This window comes from Prosopis cineraria, unplaced genomic scaffold, assembly GCF_029017545.1.
Source record: "Prosopis cineraria cultivar Desert tree isolate PC_DT_omini unplaced genomic scaffold, ASM2901754v1 PC11, whole genome shotgun sequence".
NCBI classification, from domain to species: domain Eukaryota; kingdom Viridiplantae; phylum Streptophyta; class Magnoliopsida; order Fabales; family Fabaceae; genus Prosopis; species Prosopis cineraria.
The window spans coordinates 27,792,822-27,815,634 of record NW_026555342.1 but is presented as its reverse complement, the minus strand read 5'-3'; the positions used below and the strand labels follow the sequence as shown (position 1 = coordinate 27,815,634).

The following is a 22,813-nucleotide window of genomic DNA, read 5'->3' as shown; positions in this document are numbered from 1 at the left end:
ATATATATTAATTTAATGTTTTGAGACCTAACTGTTATTTTTCCTGCATCTTCTGTCTTAGCCCAAGTTGTAGTTCACAAAGCAGACAGATAAGAAAGTTTGGTTCTGCTTTATTGGGCCTTCATATGGACCGATAAGTTGGGCTTAGTTTGTCTTTTGGGCCTTCATTGGGCCAAGTGTTAACAGAGTCTGCGTTGGTTTATTTCCAGCTTCGAGTTGTATTGTTTGTCTACACGTGTGTCAGATTAACAACATCCATTGTTCTTTGAGAGAAAGTCTAAACTAAATTTTTGGCCACTCAGCAAATGAGTTAAAAATTCAGTAATAAGTACCTTTTCAAACGTTTATTAAGAAAACTTTATCTATGACTTCAACTATTATAAAAAGAACAATTCATATTTGTTTTGGCCCCCATACATATTTAATTAGAAACTACTTCAAATGTCAAGAACCGGGAACTAATTTATGCTCCCAATTGGCCTGTGTGCTCGAGATGATAGAATCCATTAAGTTCTAGAAGAGCCAACCAATGAAAGCAAGTCTTAGCCATCTTTATTGATTGCGAATCTCAAGGGCTGTGCATTTTAGCAATGGGATTCTTTTGCAGAGATACGATCCTATTCCCTATCTTGATCATATTTGGTTGCTCTTGTTTTTACTTTTGCAGCGCTAAAGACACAATCACTTCATCAAAATACATCAAGGATCCTGAAACTATTAGTTCCAGCGGGAGTTTGTTCATATTGGGATTTTTCACCCCTGAAAATTCTACAAACCGCTATGTGGGAATCTGGTACAAGACCCAATCCAATATTGTATGGGTAGCTAACAGAAACCAGCCATTGAAAGATTCATCTGGGACTGTTAAAATATTTGAGGATGGCAATCTTGTGGTATTAAATGGGCAAAACCAAATCATTTGGTCATCAAATGTGTCAAATACTGCAGTCAACACAACTTGTCAGCTTTTAGATTCTGGAAATCTTGTCCTTCTAGACAACTCTGCAGAAAACATCTTCTGGCAAAGTTTCGAGCATCCTACTGATTCATTCCTCCCACATATGAAACTTACAAGTAACAAAAGAACAGGTGAGAAACTAAGAATCACATCATGGACAAGTTTGTCAGATCCATCAATTGGTAAGTTCTTCATCACACTTGAACGCCTAGATATTCCTGAAATATTCATCTGGAATGGAACTCGCCCATATTGGCGTAGTGGTCCATGGAATGGTAGAACCTTTACTGGTATATACTATATGAATTCCTTTTATCTTAAAGGTTTTCGTATAATAGATGATGGGGAAGGAACTATTTATTCGTCTTTTAGTTTTCCTGATGTGACAAAATTCATCCTCTTTGTCTTAGATTTTCAAGGCGTATTATATGAAAAAGATTGGTTTAATGATACAATTCAACCACAACAGAATTATAGTATTCAAACTTCAGAATGTGATATTTATGGTTTATGTGGATCATTTGGAAGCTGCAACCCAAATAGTTCACCTATATGCAACTGTTTGAGAGGGTTTGAACCGAGCAGTAGAATGGAATGGGATATGAAAAACTGGACTAATGGTTGTGTTAGGAAGACAACTTTGCAGTGTGAGAAGGTGAAGGATGGACGTGCACAAGGCAAAGAAGATGGATTTTTGAAGTTACAGATGGTTAAAGTGCCAGATTTTGCAGAAAGGTCTTCTTCTTCAGAGGAGACATGCAGAAGCCAGTGCTTGGAGAACTGTACTTGTGTAGCTTACTCATACAGTCCTGAAATAGGTTGCATGTCTTGGAAAGGAAATCTAATTGACATACAGCAGTTCCCAATAGGAGGACTTGATCTATATGTTCGTCTAGCCTATTCAGACCTAGGTATCTTAACTTTCTCTTCTGTCAGCGATTTTAAAATATATCCATACACTTTGATTGGTTATAACCTTCACTGTTTTCTCTTGAAATACAGAAAAGGGGAGACACGTGAGAACAATCATTATCATTATAGCAATAATAGGAACAATTATCATTGCTTTTGGTGCATATGTTTTATGGAAAAGGATAGTGAAACACTCAGGTACATAACCAGTTATATCATCTCAATAAATATCAATGCAATCTTCGCATTATTAAATTGTCGATTGGTAATCCATGTTATTGGGGTATTTCCATGTTCTTCACTCTTTCTACAATCGGTTCATTGTTTTAAATCAGAGAGAAAATCAAAGAATAGATGGTTCTCACGATTAAGGAAAGGTGAAGAATATTCAGAGAAAGCACAAGACATCAATATAGTAGAATTGTCACGTGCCAAACTACCAGACCTATTGACATATGATTTTGAGAAGGTTGCAATGGCTACAAACAATTTCGACCAGTCTAATAAACTTGGGCAGGGTGGCTTTGGTCCAGTGTACAAGGTACATTTATTCATGCTAAGTTCATCAATTTAGAAGTCACTGTGTGTGCTTTTTTTTTTTTTTTTGGGTCATTATGAACTAATTATTGCAGTTGGTATTTTCATTAAGGGTATATTTCAAGATGGTCAGAATATAGCAGTTAAAAGACTTTCTAGAGCCTCTGGACAAGGACTGGAAGAATTTATGAATGAGGTCATTGTCATTTCTAAGCTTCAACATCGTAATCTTGTAAAACTCCTCGGTTGCTGCATTGAAGGAGGAGAGAAGATGTTAATCTATGAGTACATGCCAAATAAAAGTTTGGATACATTTCTTTTTGGTTCGTTCTATTGATCCCTTATTTTCGTGTCATGTCATATGCACTACCTATAGCCCTTTCTGCATTTAGATAGGCACACACACACATATACACATGTTCAAAAATATTATATCCCACCCTTTTGTATCTGCAGATCCATCAAAACAAAAACTCCTAGATTGGAGAAAGCGTTTTATCATAATTGAAGGAATAGCTCGAGGAGCACTTTATCTTCATCGAGATTCTAGGCTAAAAATTATACACAGAGACCTAAAGGCAGGCAACATATTGTTGGATGAGAACATGAATCCAAAAATATCAGATTTTGGCATGGCTAGAATTTTTGGAGGGAGTGAAGATCAAGCTAATACAAGAAGAGTTGTTGGAACCTAGTAAGTTTTATTTCAGAATCCAATTAGATGATAACATGATAAGAAAAGTCAGTCAGTACTCCAATAATTAATTTTTTTGCTCAATAATATAGCGGGTACATGTCTCCTGAGTATGCAATGGAAGGATTATTTTCAGAGAAGTCAGATGTATTTAGTTTCGGAGTTTTATTATTAGAGATTGTAAGTGGAAGAAGAAACTCAAGTCCTCATAACAATGAGGACACTCTCAGCCTTTTAGGATTTGTAAGTCTCTACAATCCATTGCCCTTCTCAATACTTGAATAGCAATGCTCTATTGTTTGTTTTGTTGTTAGCTTTAGTTTTCAATGCTGTTATTTATACATTTTCTATTATATGTTTTAGGCCTGGAAATTATGGAATGAAGAGAATATAACAATGTTAATAGATCCTAAAATATATGATACAAACCTGGAGAAGGATATATTGAGGTGCATACACATAGGGCTTTTGTGTGTGCAAGAGCTTGCAAGAGAAAGGCCAAGCATGAGCACTGTGGTTTCTATGCTTAACAGTGAGATTGTAAATCTTTCTCCTCCAAAGCAACCTGCATTCATCCAGTGGCAGAGTTTGTTGTGTTCTACATCCAATGAAGGAAGTCAAGGATTGTTTTCAAACAATACTGTTAGCATTACAGAAATATGTGGAAGATAACTACAATACTACATTTTCAATGAAATAATTCAGATTTTCTTTTAGAGTGCATATACAATTTCTGATATTCCAGAAAAAGAAATTTCTCCTACCCATGGATTTTTCTTCTTCTTTTTTCTTTTATCATTCAATGACTTGTAATGTTTTTGCTATGTGAAAACATGATGAGTAATTCTTTACAGATCAGACACATCAAGTACAGTGGCTAATAATTATATCTTTTCTACAAGAGATCGATGCTGTCAATTAAGATTTGCTTTCCAAGCTCAACAGTATAGTTCAATAACATGAAGATAATATTGGAGGATAAGAGAAGACTTTGATTATTCACTCTTAAATTAACTGGGCCAACTATTATGGGTGGATATAGAATTAACAAACTTTTAATTAACTTCTAATTGATTAAGTAACTAATATTTTTAAATTTTGAATTTTTGAATTAAAATTAAAAATGCAAAGAAGTTGGAAGTTTTCTTCTTTTCTTTTCTTTTCTTTCCTTTTCTTTTTTGTTTTTTTTTGGGCGGGGGGGTGGTAGGGGGAAGAGGGGGTGAGGCAGTAAAGTTATCTCTCAAGCAACTTAAATTGTAATCACGGGGGATGAAGAAAAAGTAGAAAAAAATATTGTAATAAAAGTCAAATGAATGCTATCATATGAAGAGATGATATTACTTTAACTTAACTACTTAAGTAATTCTTGCAGGGTCAGATAACCATAGAAGAACAGGTTAATGTTTTCTTTTACAGCATTTCCACAAACCCATTCTCTACTTCCATTTCTGATCATTTTAATTTTTTCTTTTTCCAGGATTCAGTGAAAATGCTTGTTACTTTCCACACACACACACACACACTCTCCCGACTTCCCTCAACTATTTAAAAAATTTTAAAACAACTTTAAGGAAAAGAAAACGAGAAAACAAGAAAAAAAAAATTGCAAGCAGTAATAATGACGCAAGTTACAAGTATAATAATAGATAGATTCTCGACCCACTTGTCCTATCCTTTTAAAATTGAACTCATTCAAATCCCTCTTCTTTGTTCTCCTCCAATCAAATAAAGAAAGGGTTAATATTTCAATGTATTGCACAAGATGTAGAATCTAATTATGAAATAAAATGCAAATAGTTCATCTAATGATGACAATACTATTCAATTAAATATGTACCTGGTATTCTAGGTCCCTATTAAGCCCCCTCAACTCAATGTGTGGCAGATAAAAAATACTACATAATAACAAACATCATCTCATTAAGTGAGGTCAGTTATATAAATTACATGATATTAGATGATCAAAATATATATAAATATACACACACCTGGTATTATTCTTAAATACTCTTTGGAATGCGCGTTTATAAAACTTTTTTGGATAATCTTATATATAACTAAACTATAACAATATTTGTGTGTGTGTGTGTGTTGCCATTCATGAACAATGTCTCACATTTTTAAAAATAAGCAATCATCCAATTGTTTATTTTCTAATACGAATTTAGTTTGAATATATATTAAATAAATTGTAAGGGTGTTTGAAACTGAGATGGAATCTTAAAAAAAAAAAATTGATTCAAAACTTGAACACTAGTTTGTTTATTGAAGGGGAAAACTAGAATGCTAATCAGATGACACAGTCAAAATTCACTGTCCACATTTTATGCTCCACAGCACTTCGTCTTTTTGTTTTTTTTTTTTGGGGGGGGGGGGGAGGGTTGGGTGGGAGGAATTCAATGCCATGTTAGTCCGTAATTCGATAGCTGTAAAAAACTTCAATGGATTTTCTATTAAAAAAGCGTGAACATTCTTAATCCGAGGCGTGCTTTACTCCTACCAGCCAAATTTGATCAGGATAATAATTAGTAATGAAAAAAAAAAATGATGCTGTCTGATCTTATAAATAAAATAGTTAATCTCCATTAATTATTCCAGAGAACGGTAATTTCCTTCTTCCAAAGTGTGATGATCTATTCACATAGCACCAAAATTGATCAGGATCATTCCTAGAAGCCAAATATGTGATTAGCTTTCCAATCTAGTCAAGAAAATAATATTAAAACATTTGATTCAGTGACCTCACCTAACCTGAAATAATTAACGTATAAATGAGCAAAGCTTTGGTACCTGGTCTACCTAATTATGATATAATAAAATGTATAATTCAACTTTTGACGACTTCTAATCTGTTAACTTACTGACTACGAATCAGGCCCCCACCAAAAAAAAAAAACAAACAAACAAACAAAGTCACTATGAAGAGAGTACTTTCAAATTCATAATCGAAGTTGTATCATGTTCATCATTACAAAGTGAGTCCATAAAACAGGCACAGATCAGAAGATTCAATTTTATGTCAAAAAGGGTATCTTCTCATCTTTTTCACTAGAGCTATGGGATTCACAATGAAAATTCACAATTTGATAAAGATTTTGCTTTTACTTTTCAATTTCCATTTGGGTATGAGATCTGCAATGGACACTATCACCTCAGGTCAATTCATCAGAGACCATGAAACAGTGAGCTCCAATAGCAGTGACTTCAAGCTTGGCTTCTTCAGCCCTCAAAATTCCACAAACCGCTATGTAGGAATCTGGTATCTTTCTGAATCTGACATCATCTGGGTAGCCAACAAAAATCAACCATTATTTGATACTTTTGGGTTTATCACAATCTCTAAGGATGGGAATCTTGTGGTTTTGGGCAAACAGAACGTGAGTATTTGGTCTACAAATGTCTCAAATATTGCAACTAATTCAACTGCAAAACTTCTGAACACTGGGAATCTAGTCCTCTCTGATAATAACACAGGAGAAACTATTTGGGAGAGTTTCCAAGATCCTTCAAATGTATTTTTACCCAAGATGAAGCTCAGTATCAACAAAATAACAGGAGAGAAGGTGAAATTTACATCATGGAGAAGTCTTTCTGATCCATCTACAGGATACTACTCTGTTTCCCTTGAACGCCCAGATGCTCCTGACATTTTTGCCTGGTTTAATGGAACTCAGCCGTATGCTCGAACTGGTCCATGGAATGGAAGGATATTTATAGGGAGGCCTATGAAGCTATCTTCTGGGTATCTTTATGGATGGTACGTAAGAAATGATCCTGATGGAACACTTTATGTGACTTTTGAATTTGCAAATGATTCCGATTTTGCGATGCTTGGCCTGAATCCACAAGGCCAACTTTGGGTAGCAATGTGGAACAACAAGAGGGAAGTCTTGAGGGAGGTGGTGAATTACACTTACTGTGATTTCTACGGCAAATGTGGGGCTTTTGGAAGCTGTGATTTACGAAGTTCACCAATCTGTAACTGTTTGAATGGGTATGAACCAAAGAAGTTAGATGAATGGAACAGGCAAAATTGGACGAGTGGGTGTGTGAGGAAGGAGCCATTGCAATGCGAGGGATTTACAAATAGAACTGACAGAGACCAAAGGGATGGGTTTGTGAAACTTGAGAACATGAAAGCGCCAGACTTTTTGGTGAGGTCAATAACTGTTACAGAAGATGATTGCAGAACACAGTGCTTGAATAATTGCTCTTGTGTGGCATATGCATTTGATTTGAATGGCATTGGATGCATGCATTGGAGTGGGGACTTGATTGACCTAGAAAGATTCTCAAGTGGAGGGGTTGATCTTTACATTCGTGTGCCTTCATCAGAACTTGGTACCTTTTATGTTTGAAATCTTATGTTTCATCAAATTAGAAAGATTTCTCCTAAGCGGCTTGACATTTTGTTATGTATTGCAGAAACACATTCGCACAAAAGAAGAATCATCATTGTAATTACAGTGACAATAGGAATTATTGCTTTAACTGCATGTGCATATCTCCTATGGAAACTGACCCCTAAACATGCAGGTATTGTAATAGCTCATTTTAAGATGTGAAGATTAGATTTATTTCCCTTGCTGAAAATGAGATACATTTTTGGACCAAAGAAAGTGTAGGTGGGACTGGTTCACATAGTCAGTCTCAAAGAATGATTAGTCAACACAAAGAAATCAAAATGGACGATGAACTTCTACATTTTGATTTTGAAGAGCTTGCAACTGCTACAAACAACTTCCATTCAACAAACATGCTTGGACGGGGAGGTTTTGGTTCAGTGTACAAGGTAATTTGTTTCTTTCTTGTGTAGTGAATCGTTTTTTAAATAAGTCATTTCATTAGCTATTTTCTGTTTTACACCATCTCTTAAAGGGACAACTGAAAGATGGACAGCTAATTGCAATCAAAAGACTTTCAAAAGCATCAAGACAAGGGCAAGAAGAATTCATGAATGAGGTTATAGTGATTTCAAAGCTTCAACACCGCAATCTAGTAAGACTTTTAGGTTGTTGCATTCAGCAAGATGAAAGAATGTTAATCTATGAGTACATGCAAAACAAGAGTTTGGATACAATTCTATTTGGTTAGTTCATCCTCTTTTTTATGACAGTTCATCTTGCTTTTCAACTCTACTATAACTTGGGGGAAAAAAAATCCTCCTCTTCTCAATATTCAATGACTTGCTAACGTAGGTAACGTTGGATTCCCTTAACAACACACTTACTCTCTGTTACCTAATATGTTCTTTTGTTGCAGATCCAATTAAAAAGAAACAGTTGGATTGGCAAAAGCGTTTTAAAATTATTGAAGGAATCTCTCGAGGTTTGCTTTATCTCCATAGAGATTCTAGAATAAAAATCATACATAGAGATTTAAAGGTTAGTAACATCTTGTTGGATGAAGAATTAAATCCAAAAATATCAGACTTTGGAATGGCTAGGATATTTAGAAGCAATGAAGATCAAGCTAGTACTAGAAAAGTGGTTGGTACATTGTAAGTATGTCTTATTTTCTTGATTATTAAATCATCATGCCTATGACAATGCAAGCTAACAGGGTAACTTTTTAATGTAGTGGCTATATATCTCCTGAATACGCAATGCAAGGACAATTTTCTGAAAAATCAGACGTATTTAGTTTTGGAGTTTTATTGCTCGAGATTGTTAGTGGAAGAAGCAACTCTAGATTGCATAACATGGAGGGATCTCAAACTCTTTTAGGATATGTAAGTATCTTCAATACTTGTTATTGACATAAACTAAGTAGTTTCATGCTTGAATTTTTTTTTTTTTTTTATATTTTCAGGTATGGAAGCTTTGGAATGAAGATAACCTTGTGCCCTTTATAGATTCCGAAATATTCTATCAAGGTTCTTGTGATGAAATGTTGCGGTGTATACATATAGGACTTCTTTGTGTGCAAGAACTAGTGAAAGAGCGGCCAACTATGGACAATGTAGTGTCTATGCTTAACAGTGAGATTGTCAATCTTCCAGCTGCAAGGCAACCTTCATATGTACTAAATGAGATGGGATTTACTTCAAAGTCCACTTCAGAAACAGAGACTTCGCACTCTGCTAACTTTGTCAGCATCACTGAAATAATTGGGAGATGATAATACTTGGTATTACATATAATGGGAAGCGATTGTTAAACTTCACTAGGATTTAGTTACCTATCATGGATGATAATTTCATTACTTGAATCTAATATTTCTTCCCAACACTTTCTATGCTTAGATTTTTTTGCTGACATGGCAGGCAAGAAATTATTTTATATCTTAAACAAATTGTAAAGTTAAGCTACTGTTGAATAGACTTTCGATTTGATCATTTTTTACCTTCTACGAGGCAAAGAAACTATTCTGAAATCTTTTTAGGGGGGGGGGGAACTATTCTGAAATCACCTGAGTATAATATCATGGTTTTCTTGTCGGGTAAATATTTGTGCCAAGAAAAAAGGCAAGTTGCTTTCTTCGTGGGGCATAGAAGCTTTTGTTTCGTTGGCTTTGATATTCTGTCAGAAAGACTTGGAATATTACAAGAAACCCAAAACATGTGTAAAGGAACAAAGAAAGGAAGATAAGAGAACTATGATTACTTACAATTAATAACTTACTAACTCAAATTGTTGAAAACAGATTTCACTTCATTATCAATTGACCTGTGCATGAGAAGATTCAAAGTCAGTTGTAGAATGAAAAAAATAAAATAAATGGCAGGTTTCAAAAGTTTTTTTTTTTTTAACTTATAAAAAAAATTTGTTTAGCATAGAACACGTATCTGGAAAGGAAGCAGCAGCGCAGCTTCAGATAGTGACTATTATTTTAGTTCAAGTGCGTGCTTTACTCTTTTTGTTTCATAGGAGGAAAATTTATTTTCAAGCAGCAATAATAGCATTAAAAAATAATATTAAACAACGGATGCCCATGCTGCCACACTAACAAATGTAAACAATATTGCAAGAAAAAAAATCACAAACCATATTTAATTTGCATGGTTTAAATTTTATAAATCTAGCTTGTATATATTTTATTCTTTATTTTTTTTCCTATAGTCGCCAATTCTAAAAGGTTTAGCACCATATTATTATTTTTATATTACGAGATATTTCTTTTTAAATTAAAAAAACATTAATAGATACAGATACATGCTAATGGTCCAAATCTTCCATTTTTATAAGATCTCTGATAAAAAGCAGCGGAAAATGTGGATCCGAATATTGGAAATTCCATTTTGTCAGAAATGCAAAAGCATTAATTTCTATATTATTACTTTCAACTTTTCTAATTATTCAAGATATAGAAAATACTAATATGTATATAAAAATCGAATTTTGAAAAATTACATACCAAACTACTTTCCTCGTAACTTACTTGCCAAGTTTGTCGTTCGCAAGAGACGTTTCGCTTCTGCTTCCTTGGGCCTCAAAGGGAACCAATACTGTTGACCTTGAGCCGTGTTTTGGGCTAACTGCTAACAAAGTATCTTTGAATATTATCTTTTCAAAGCAGAAAGAGAAAATTGTATGTCTTATAAAAAAATTAATAAAATAAGAAAAACATAAAACCAACTTCACATAAATTCATGAATTTCAATTTTAGAGTATTTACTCGCATCAAGTTTCTGGATGAACTATGACCAACCACACCCACACATAATGGTCAACAAAAAATTGCGTGTCAAATTATTCTGGTCTTTTTTATGAATTTTAGACCCAACTGAGTTGAAAAGTTCCTATCTCAATTTTTGGGCATTTAGTATATGACATTAAAAATTCAGTATTCAATGACTACTTCATGTTTGGCCAAAAAAACAAACTACCTCAGACGTGCTGCATGTCAACCGTTTACTAAGAACAATTTGCATATATGATATGACTAAAAGTTATTATATGACAACAAATACTCCCTCCATTTCTATTATAAGACATTTTTAACTAATTCACTAAAATCAATGAATATTAGTTAACTCATTAAGTGACAGTATAAAATTAAATTTATAACAGAAGTAAAATTGAAAAATAATAATAAATAACCTTCCATATCTCTTATATTAAAGATAAAAAAATTCTTCTAAAAGATGCCCTATAATGAGGACAAAAGAGAGTGCATATTTAATTAGAAACAATGATAATAAACAAGAAGGGGAAGCTAAGGGTGCGCTTGGTTTTTATTTTAGTAAAAATCTATTTGTCAAAAATTTATTTGCAAAAAGTCAATGTAATGAAAATTAATTATTATAACGAGATTTATATTTAAATTCAATTTTAAAAAGTTAATTTAATAAACTAAAAATTATCTGGACAACGCATAATGAAAAGTGTTTTTAAATATATATGTGTGTGTGTGTGTGTGTGGATTTTATGATATATAATTTTGCTATGTAAAACTTAATTTATTAGAAAAATTGTATAAATTATATAAAATATGAATTTTCTTACCAGCAATATAAAATATGATATATTGAGTAATATATATAATAAAAAATGTATTATTTGTATATACATTCATGTGTAATGACTAATTAGTGAAAGTGGGTTTAGTAAATGGACTTTTGGCTAGTAAATGTGAAAACCAATCAATAAGAATCAAAATTGGCGTCCACGTTTGAGATGATAGAATTTGCACAATTATCTGGGAGAGCAAGACAATGAAAGCAAGTCTCAGTCATCCTTCTTCAACGTGCATCTCAAGGACTCTTCATCTCAGAAATGGGATTCTTTGGCAGACATACAATCCTATTCTCTGTCATGGTCATACTTGTTTGCTCTTCTTTTGAAATCTGCAGTTCCAAAGACACCATCAAGTTATCACAGCACATTAAGGATCCTGAAACTGTTAGTTCCAATGGGAGTTTCTTTACGTTGGGATTTTTCAGTCCTGAAAACTCTACAAATCGCCATGTAGGAATTTGGTACAAGTCCCAGTCCAATATCATATGGGTAGCCAATAGAAACCAACCATTGAAGGATTCTTCTGGGACTATTGCAATATCTGAGGATGGCAATCTTGTCATATTAAATGGGCAAAACCACATCATTTGGTCATCAAATGTGTCAAATATTACAGTCACTACAACGTGTCGGCTTCAAGGTTCTGGAAATCTTGTCCTACAAGATTCTGCAGAAAACATCTTATGGCAAAGTTTTGAACATCCTTCTGATTCATTCCTCCCCCAAATGAAACTTACAAGCAACAAAAGAACAGGTGAGAAACTAAGAGTCACATCATGGAAAAGTTTGTCAGATCCATCCAATGGAAACTTCTTTGCCACACTTGAACATCCAGATATACCTGAAATATTCATCTGGAATGGATCTCGCCCATATTGGCGCAGCGGTCCATGGAATGATAGGATCTTTACTGGTATATACTATATGAATGCCTATTATCTTCAAGGGTTTCGTATCATCAATGACGATGTGGAAGGAACTGTTTATTTGGATTTTAGTTATTCTAATGTGACAGACTACACATTCTTTGTCTTGAACTTTCGAGGTGTATTATATCAAAAAGATTGGCTTAGTGACACAATACAACCACATCAGAACTTTAGTATTCAAACTTCAGAATGTGATATTTATGGTTTATGTGGAGCATTTGGAAGTTGCAACTCAAATAGTTCACCTATATGCAACTGTTTGAGAGGGTTTGAACCAAGCAACAGAATGGAATGGGATATGCAAAACTGGACTAATGGTTGCGTTAGGAAGACAACTTTGCAGTGTGAGAAGTTGAAAAATCAAAGTGCACAAGGCAAACAAGATGGATTTTTGAAGTTGCAGATGGTTAAAGTGCCAGACTTTGGAGAAAGGTCTTCTGCTCCAGAGGAGACCTGCAGAAGCCAGTGCTTGGAGAATTGTACTTGTGCAGCTTACTCATTCAGCCCTGAGATAGGTTGCATGTCTTGGAAAGGAAACCTAATTGATGTACAACAGTTCTCAACAGGAGGACTTGATCTATATGTTCGTCTAGCCTATTCAGATCTTGGTACGTTAAACTTTTTATTCTGTCAAATATTAAAAATCCAGCTCTTTAACATTTTCCTATTTATAGATTTTGACTGGTTACAACTATCTTTATTTTCTCTGAAATGCAGAAAAGGGGAGAGATGCGAGAAAGATCATTATGGTTTCAGTAATAATAGGAACACTTATCATTGCTTTTGGTGCATATGTTTTATGGAAAATAGTGAAACACTCAGGTAGATTACCATTTATATCATCTCAATAAATTTAAATGCAATCTTCACATTATTATATTGTTGTTTGGTGATTCGTGATACTTCCTTATTCCATGGAGTATTTCTATGTTCTTCTCTCTTCCTAAAATCGATTCATTGTTTCACATCAGAGAGAAAATGGAAGAACAAATGGTTCTTCCGATTAAAGAAAGGTAAAGAATATTCAGAGAAAACACAAGACAGCATTATTGAAGAATTGTCACATGTTAGACAACCAGAGGTATTGGCATATGGTCTTGAAAAGGTTGCAACTGCTACAAACAATTTTGACCTCTCTAATAAGCTTGGGCAGGGTGGCTTTGGTCCCGTGTACAAGGTACATCAATCCCTGCTAATTTAAACAATTTTAAAGTCAATGCATATAATTATTTTTCTGTCACGGGGTGTAATTATTGTACCTGGTATTTTCATCAAGGGAATATTGCAAGATGGTCAGACTGTAGCAGTTAAAAGACTTTCTAGAGCATCTGGACAGGGACTAGAGGAATTTATGAATGAAGTCATTGTCATTTCCAAGCTTCAACACCGTAATCTTGTAAAACTTATTGGCTGCTGTGTCGAAGGAGGAGAGAAGATGTTAATCTACGAGTATATGCCAAATAAAAGTTTAGATGCATTTATTTTTGGTTTGTTCTTTTAACCCCTTTTTCCTTGTCATGTCATATGCATTAATAAACCTATAGCTTTTTCTTTACTTAGCATATACATGTTCACAACTATTATATCCCTTTTCTTTGCTTTCATAGATCCACTGAACCATGAAATCCTAGATTGGAGAGAGCGCTTTGACATAATTGAAGGGGTAGCTCGAGGAGTACTTTATCTTCATCGAGATTCTAGACTAAAAATTATACATAGAGACCTAAAGGCAAGCAACATATTGCTGGATGAGAACTTGAATCCAAAAATATCAGATTTTGGTATGGCAAGAATTTTCCAAGGGAGTGAAGATCAAGCTAACACGAGAAGAGTTGTTGGAACCTAGTAAGTTTTAAGTCATTATACAATAATATGGTAACAGAAAAAGAAGTTAGTACTCCAAAAATTAATTGTTTTGTTCAATCATGTAGCGGTTATATGTCTCCTGAATATGCAATAGAAGGATTGTTTTCAGAGAAATCCGATGTGTTTAGTTTTGGAGTTTTACTACTAGAGATTGTAAGCGGAAGAAGAAACTCAAGCCCTTCTAACAATGAGGGTTCTCTCAGCCTTCTAGGACTTGTAAGTCTTGATAGTCCATTGTCCTTCTCAAAACTCAACTGTATTGCTTTATTTTTCTTTTTCTTTTTTTTAACAGAAGTACTGCCTTATTTTTCATTCTTACTTAGTTTTAGTTTTTAATGCTGCTATTTTTTTTTTTTTTTTTGGTTTTAGACATGGAAATTTTGGAATGAAGAGAATACTGCGTTACTAATAGATCCTAGAATATATGATACCAACCTGGAGAAGGATATTTTGAGATGCATACACATAGGGCTCTTATGTGTGCAAGACCTTGCAAGAGAAAGGCCAAGTATGAGCATTGTGGTTTCTATGCTTAACAGTGAGATTATAAATCTTCCTCCTCCAAATCAACCTGCATTCATCCAGTGGCAGAGTTTGACGTGTTCAGCATCCAGTGAAGAAAGTCAAACATTGTTTTCAAACAATAGTGTTAGCATTACAGAGATAGATGGCAGATAGCTAGAATACCACATTTTCAATGAAATAATTTAGAATTATTTTTATTCTTGAATTATTTGGACAATGCATAACTATTTTCATGATGGCAGATAATTTAGAGATAGATGGCAGATAGCTAGAATTATTTTCATGGCTATAATATTACAGAAAAATAAGTTTCTCCTACTCGTGACTTGTAATGTTTATGTGGAAACATGGTAAGTTATCCTTTGCAGATCAATTATGCCAAATAAAGTGGCTAATAGCTATATCTTTCTGCAAGATGCAATTCTGCGACAGAGAAATCAGATGTGTAAAGCTACACAATTCGTTTTGTGCAAGAGATCTATGCTTTCAAAACTCAACAGGAACATGATATCGCTTAGTTAAAAAACAAGTTACTATTGAAAGATAAGAGAAGACTTTGAGTATTTAATCTTAAAAGATACTGGAGGCCATCACTATTGGTTCTAAAATTATTTTCAAATTAACAAAATAGATTTTCATTTTGTTTTGTTTTGAAAGACAATTTTTGAAAATTGGTTTACAAAATAGTTTTTTAAAAAAAAAAATGAGAACAAAACCAAGCAAGCCCAAAAACTCTTCTCTAATATTAATGCTTTTCTGCTGTGACAAGAAAAATAGAAGAAATACTTTCTCTAGTAACTCTATTTGTAATCATGCGGGACAAGGAAATTCAAATAACATCATACCTCTGACAAGGTATGTATCAAAAATCTATCATTTATACGTCGTTTAAAAGACTGGGATTAAAAAAAATCACGCTCTAAAATTTTGGTTGAAGAAATAAGAAGATTCAAAAGTTCTTGTACAATATTATGGGAAAAATTGGTTCAGCTGTTTTAGAAGTCTTTGGTACCAAGTCAAAATGAGTATTCCAAATCTTTGCAGTGAGAATTTTTTTGCCAATGCATTGACAGTTTAAAAATAAAATAAAAATAAATAGATCAAAGAATGTAGTTTTACGTAAAGAAACAATGAGAAGCTTTTACGGAAAGTGATAAAACATCCACTGCTACACTCTAAGAAAACAACGAACATTTCATCTCTTTTTTGCCATTCCAAGTTCTCTTGCAATTGATAAAGGCGACATTCCAACACACTTAATTTTCAAGGAAAGGCCAAATTGGTTTAAATTAATGGCTTAAAGTGCATGAAAGGAAGCAACACATACCACATAAGATTGGTTATGGTTTCTCTCTGCTCCTTTTATCAGGAGCAAAGGAACTGGATCCCATGTTTTTGTCAAATAGTAATGTGCACAAGACATCTCAAATGCATCTAAAAGAGAATCAACTTGATAATGCAATATAGAATAACTATATTTGCAGAATAAGCTAGTTTTTATCTGCTTTAACTGTTTTATTGAATGAAGAGGCATTTTTAAAAGTCCTAAGCGGAACCAATCAAACCAAAAAAGAAGGAGGACAAAAAATAACTGTAATAATAGTAACATGAACAAGATGCTATCACATGAAGTAATGCTTGCACAGTCTGATAATAATAGTAGAACAGGTTAATGGTTATCCTTCGCAGAATTCCTAAACCCATTTCCTACTTCAATTTCTGATAATTACAATGATTTTTTTTTTTTACAGGATTCAGTAAAAACACTCGATTGTTACTTACTTTTCACATATAAATATATATATTTGTTCTCTTTTACTCTTCTAGTCTGTGCTTCGACACCACCAAACAGGCACATCCACGTACAGAACGGTTCTTCTTCCCTTAACGAGGTGCAGCAGCTCTTTTCTTCCCACTAACATCCATTATCAATGAATGAAGCAAGCCAGCAGCAGAACCTGAGGCTAATTGGTATGCTCTGTGATAGATGATCAGCTTCTTTATACCCAAATCTTAATTTTCATTGAGGTGACTGAATCAGATGACTTTAGAAATCCATGTTATGTGCATGACAGGAGTGTTTGCACTTTGCATTGAGGTCAGCCATGAATACAGCTAGATTAAGGAAGCAACATGTAACTTTGAAAGGTCATCGGTGAAATCTTTTGAATCTGAAGAAATTGTATCATAGTTTATTCATGTGTTCGGTCCACGTTAATTGTTATGATGTACTTCAATAAGCTATGTTCTTTAGAAGATGGTTGCTGCTAGTGAGGCTGCACATGCTGTTACGTTCAACAGCCAATTCGTTAGTTGCCGTACTTAGCGGCAAATCGGTAGTAGTCTCTACTAATAAACATTGCCATTTTCTAGAATATTTTAATATGCATATAAACATGAGTCAGTTTCTAGCCATGGTTTCAATTAGCTGCTAAACTCAGTAAAATCACTAACAGAAAGAAGGATGGATCCATTATTCAATCCGAGACAGACTATGAAATTCCACAAGCCAAGCCAAGGGAAGAGACAATACCTATTGGCGGTGCTCTTGGGTTTAAAATCTCTATTCCACGAGGACGATGAGCATCATCGGCCCATCAATGCTAGCATTCTTGGTGGCTCTCTTGGTTCCTTCGTGGATAGGGATAGCGGCAGCGGCCTCAGAGTGCTTCGTGCTGAATATGATTGCCGGAGGGGGGGGGAACCTTGAAGATTTTGCCAATGCCGCTAATCTGATGAATCACCGTTTTGCTCGGCGGCCTCTACGGCTCCTCTGGTGGTTCCGTCACCGGTGGGCCTCCCAAGCGGGCCCTCATAGGTCATCAACCGCTTCAACATCTGCTCCACCCTTTTTCGGAACCTCATGTCTACTAATCCTCTACATCGATTAATTTAAGGGTTAATAATCTTTACTTTTGTAAATTGCATTGAATTACTGTTCTTTCTGCAGTATCTTTACTTTTTTTCAACAGTGCCCCATGATTTATTTTAAATATTATATTATCTTTTTTATCACATTGTAAAGTATCTATCGATCTGACAAAAAAAATGTAGGACTTTTTTTATTATGTTTTTTCAAACTATTCATTTGATTTCTTTTATAAATTACTTTCAACAATATCATCAATATTAATAAAAAAATAAAAAAAATAAAAATATATAAAATTTTAAATATATTCATATATAATAAATTCAAAAGGTGCTATCATATTATTTTTATTTTTCATGAAGAGAAATTTTAAAAATATTTTTTAAATATTACTTAAAAAGTTACATCATAACTTACAAATAGAGTCAGATGGACCTTCTAAAATATGTTTTATAAATAGAATCGGATAGAGTATTTCAATAGTTCTCTCTCTTAATTTTAATTCAGAAAAATAAAATATATTACCTTTCTCTTTCACCATGAACATTTCACACATTTTAGATACTATTTTTTAATTTAATTATGGTTTTAATGTTTACTAAATATTTTACTTTTGTTAGTTTTGATATTATATTTGGTAATGATATCAATTTATTTTTATAAAAAAAAAACATAGAGTTTAGGTTAAAAGTTTATAATTGTTGTGAATATTAAAAAGATAATGGATATTCATTTTCATCACCTCTTCATCTTCATCTTCTCTTTTAAAATTCTCATCATCATGATAGTTGATTACCTTTTATTTATCTTTATCATTTGTATAAAATTTGATGTGTAAGATCTTATTTATAAATAGAATATGTAATTTGTATTAAAAGACACAATAATATATAAGAAATTTTCTCATTATCTTGTCTCTACTTCTTCTCTTAATATTTTTATTTTTTAATTAATTAATTTTATAACATATTATCAACATAAAAGTTCTGATAATTTAAAGATTCAATAGTAAGGTTTTTCGTTGCAAGGTAAGAAGTTGATTTTAATTATGGTGACATGGATTCTGATTATGGTTCCAACAACTCTTCTTTGATTCCAACAATTCTTCTTGACATCATATGCTAAGGTTATCAACCGCTTCAACATCTGCTCCACCCTTTTCGGAACCTCTTAGGTCTACTTCTGCTCCATATCGATTAATTTAAGGATTAATTTAAGGGTTAATAATCTTCTTTACATTTGTAAATTGCATTGAATTACTTTCTTTATACAGTGTTTTTACTATTTTTAACAGTGCCCGATGATTTATTTTAATATTATATTATCCTTCTTATCACAGTGTAAAGTATCTACCGATTTGACAAAAAGAATAAAAGAAGGAGGGACCTTTTTTATTATGTTATTTTAAACTCCTCATATGATATTTTATGTTCTATCAATCTCGTGAATATTAATATTAAAAAAATAAAAAAAAGTGTGTAAAATTTTAAATATGTTTTCATATAATAAATTTAAAAAATAATATTATATTATTTTTTCTCTCTCATGAAAAATAATTTTAAAAATATCTTTTAAATATCATTTAAAAAGCCAAAACTAAATGAATCTTTTATAATATGCTTTATAAATGAGATTTGAGAGAGTATTTCAATAGTTTTCTCTCTTAATTTTAATTCAAAAATATAAAATATATTATCTCGCTCTTTCACAATAAACATTTCACACATTTTAGATACTATTTTTTTAAATAATCATTTCAATGTTTACTAAATATTTTACTTTTATTAGTTTTGATGGTATATTTGGTAATGATATCAATTTATTTAAAAAAAATATATAGAACTCAGGATAAAAGTTTATAATTGTTATGAATATTAAAATGATAGTGGATGTCTATTTTCATTACCTCTTCATCTTCATCTTCTACTATGAAAATCTCACCGTCATGAGAGTTGATTACCTTTTATTTGCTTTTATTATTTCTGTAACATTTGATTTGTAAAAGCATACCTATAAATAAAGCATGTAATTTGTATTGAAATATATAAAAATTTATAAAAATTTCTCTCATTCTCTTGTCTCTACTTCTTCTCCCAATATATTTATTTTATAGTTGTTTAATTTCATAGTACATTATCGGCATGAGAGCACTGGTAATCTAAAAGTTCTACAACAAGGTTTCCCATTACAAGGTAATTTGTATGTTCATATATGATTTGATTTATTTTCTAACCATTTGATCCTCTTAATCTTGTTTAATATTGAATATCATCTAACTCTTATCATATTTTTATTATAGTATATATATGTTAAAGAAAGAATTTGAAATGAAAGACTTGAGAAGAATAAAATTTTGCCTTTTTTTACAAATGGAATATATGAACAATGAAATTTTTTTTATATTAAGAAACTTATACAAAAAAGGTCTTAAAATTGTTTTATATAGATAAATCACATTTGTTATGTTGCCTAATGGTTGTAAGATAGTAGATAAAGATCTTTTTAGACCTTAAAAAGGTAATAAAAAACTACTTAATTCAGAAGTATTATATTTTAGTGCAATTAGAGCACTAATGTATCTTACTAGTTACACACGACCTAATATCTCATTTGTTATTAACTTATTAGTGAGAGATAATGTTTTACCAACACGAAGGTATTAGAATAGTGTTAAGCACATTTTTCATTATCTTAGGGGTAATATGGATATAGGATTATTTTATTCCAAAGTACCTAAAGCTGACCTTATTTGTTATGTAAATGTTGGATTTTTGTCTAATCTTTATGTTGGTAGATCACAGACAGGTTATTTGTTCACATGTAGTGGTATAACCATTTCATGGTGATGTATGAAACAGACAATATCAGTGATGTTATCTAATCATACAAAAATTCTAGTTGTACATAAAGTAAGTCAACAATATTGGGTTAGACTCGACACTGACGGCTCAATCAACATCAATAGAGTTGCAGCTTGTGGTGGCATCATCAGAGATGACAAAGGAAATTGGATTAAAGGATTCTCCAAATTCCTTGGATATCAACCTAGTACTTCAGCTGAACTTATGAAAATTCTTGAAGGTCTCAACCTCTGCTGGAATATGAAATTAAACAAAGTCAATGTCCACACGGACTCGACGGAAGCTCTATCAATCATTAACAACACATGCTTTAGAAATCACCCATTATCTGGTATTATCAGAAAGATCAAGGAACTCACTATGAGAGACTAGGTTGTTACTTTTGATCATGTCTACACAGAAGCCAATAGATATGCGGACCTCTTGGCCCACCGATCGACACACGACACTTTCAAAGCTACCATTTTTTATGTTCCTCCGATTGACTGTACCAACCTCATGGTTTTAGACAGGGCTGAGCAACGGGCGGGACGGGCTGACTTGTAGGACTGCCTATGGCCTATCTCGTTTTATCCAAAACGGGCTGGGCCAGCCCGTACCCATTTGCGGCTCATTTCAACTCGTTTGAAAACGAGTTGGGCGGGCTGACCAGCCTGTTTTGGACAAACAGTCCCTTTTTGCCCAAATATATATATATATATATATATATATATTCTACACTTCAAATTCTTTTAATTCTACCTAAAAACAATTTAAATATCACCATCATCAAAGGAAACAAGCTCCCATATTAGTAATTACATATTACAGCCATCCAAGCATCATTAATCTTCAAATCATAACATTAATCAAATTAAAATAACCACACAAGTTAACAAATAGTATTGCCATAAGTCACAAGCAAAAATCCAAAATAAGTAGCCTTGTCACAAGGCAACAACACAACTAAACAACAAGTGAAAAAAGTTCTTCAAACAATCAACCACATGTTTAATCTTGTATTGGGTCGTCATCATCATCATCATCTTCAAAATCACTAGAAATGGTTGAACATTGAGCCCCTAATTCTTTCTCTACAAAACAAGTTAAGAAAATGATATTCATTAATATTTGAACAATATAAAGTAAGATAAAGTAAAAGTGTTAATGAAATTACTAATAACAAGATTGTCAGACTCATCAAAATTATTAACGTCAAGCTCTTTCAATTTGCAAGTAGGTTGAGAAAGCCAACTTTGACCATAAATGAGTGTCTCAACCATCTTTGCAGATAAGGAGCTCCTAAAAGTATCCAATACTCGACCTCTCGTACTAAAAGCAGATTCTGAGGACACAGTAGAGACAAGTGAAGCCAAAACATCACATGCAATCAAACTCAAGACTTTATACTTGAAAGCGTTCACTTTCCACTAAGCTAAAATATCAAATTTTGGATCACGAGAAGCAACTCAGCACGAAGATATTCATCCACCTCTGAATTTTTTTCCTCTTAGCATTCAGTGCTTGCAATTGTATAGAACTGTCTCATTGTTTCATCATCCATGACTGCCAAGACATCATCATTGGGAATTGACTCTTGATTCCCCCCAACATTGTCATCTCCATACTCTGCTCTTGCCTGAGTTTGAGAAGCTTCACTGTAAGAGGCATCCTTTGAATATTCCTCATATAAGCTATGCAAGACATCCATTACATTTTTTGTGACTAGCTCACATTGTATGGGCTCAGAATACATATTTTCTAAAGCAACTTGGACATACTTAAATTTGTATCTAGGGTTTAGTATCACTGCTATCACCAATAATGGATTCATGTTATTCGCCTTACCCCAATACTTATCTAACTTACCTTGCATCCGTCTCACCATGTCACCCAATAAAGCACTAGAATTAGTTGCACTTGTCTTAAACTTGGTTTGCATTGCAACTATTTGCTGAAAACATGTGTTAGATGTCACAAAATTTGATGCAAAAAACTTCAAAGTCATGGAATAAAACAGCTTCAAGAAGACTATAAATTCCTTTGCAACACCCCAATCATATGGACTAGGAGGTTCTTCTTCAACTTTTTTTTTGAAGTATTCATTGTAATCTTCATCCTCTTCCTCCATTCGATCAAAAACCTTAATGAACTTCATAGCATTTTCCAATATAATGTATGTTGAATTCCACCTAACAACATAAACAAAGCTTGATTAATATTA

The 22,813-nt window shown here is 33.0% G+C and overlaps 2 protein-coding genes across 3 annotated transcripts; both read left to right on the top strand.

Moving 5' to 3' along the window:
• Positions 1 to 399: 399 nt before the first annotated feature.
• Positions 400 to 3,979, top strand: LOC129286628 (G-type lectin S-receptor-like serine/threonine-protein kinase At1g11330). Of its 2 annotated transcripts, XM_054922592.1 has the most exons (7): positions 405 to 1,869; positions 1,961 to 2,068; positions 2,206 to 2,411; positions 2,520 to 2,730; positions 2,864 to 3,101; positions 3,194 to 3,344; positions 3,465 to 3,979. In XM_054922592.1, exons 1-7 carry the CDS (start codon positions 591 to 593, stop codon positions 3,771 to 3,773), a joined length of 2,502 nt encoding a protein of 833 aa, XP_054778567.1. In that variant the 5' UTR covers positions 405 to 590; the 3' UTR covers positions 3,774 to 3,979. The 2 variants fall into 2 exon arrangements, with proteins under 2 accessions (XP_054778568.1, XP_054778567.1); XM_054922593.1 differs by lacking the exon at positions 3,194 to 3,344 and having other exon boundaries at positions 400 to 1,869; positions 3,465 to 3,603.
• Positions 3,980 to 6,006: 2,027 nt separating this feature from the next.
• Positions 6,007 to 15,377, top strand: LOC129286414 (uncharacterized). The gene is made up of 14 exons (XM_054922375.1): positions 6,007 to 7,442; positions 7,527 to 7,637; positions 7,718 to 7,893; positions 7,980 to 8,190; positions 8,364 to 8,601; positions 8,682 to 8,832; positions 8,913 to 9,209; positions 11,765 to 13,097; positions 13,207 to 13,311; positions 13,461 to 13,666; positions 13,766 to 13,976; positions 14,097 to 14,334; positions 14,421 to 14,571; positions 14,725 to 15,377. Exons 1-14 carry the CDS (start codon positions 6,158 to 6,160, stop codon positions 15,031 to 15,033), a joined length of 5,022 nt encoding a protein of 1,673 aa, XP_054778350.1. The 5' UTR covers positions 6,007 to 6,157; the 3' UTR covers positions 15,034 to 15,377.
• Positions 15,378 to 22,813: the final 7,436 nt, after the last annotated feature.

Bases quoted from the DNA above. Each gene is read 5' to 3' on its own strand.
- LOC129286628 (XM_054922592.1), top strand. From the start codon at position 591: ATGGGATTCTTTTGCAGAGATACGATCCTATTCCCTATCTTGATCATA. The intron at 2,731-2,863 runs GTTCGTTCTATT...TTGTATCTGCAG, and splicing joins TTTGGATACATTTCTTTTTG to ATCCATCAAAACAAAAACTC. The intron at 3,345-3,464 runs GTAAGTCTCTAC...TATATGTTTTAG, and splicing joins CTCTCAGCCTTTTAGGATTT to GCCTGGAAATTATGGAATGA.
- LOC129286414 (XM_054922375.1), top strand. From the start codon at position 6,158: ATGGGATTCACAATGAAAATTCACAATTTGATAAAGATTTTGCTTTTA. The intron at 13,098-13,206 runs GTACGTTAAACT...TCTGAAATGCAG, and splicing joins TCTAGCCTATTCAGATCTTG to AAAAGGGGAGAGATGCGAGA. The intron at 13,312-13,460 runs GTAGATTACCAT...GTTTCACATCAG, and splicing joins GAAAATAGTGAAACACTCAG to AGAGAAAATGGAAGAACAAA.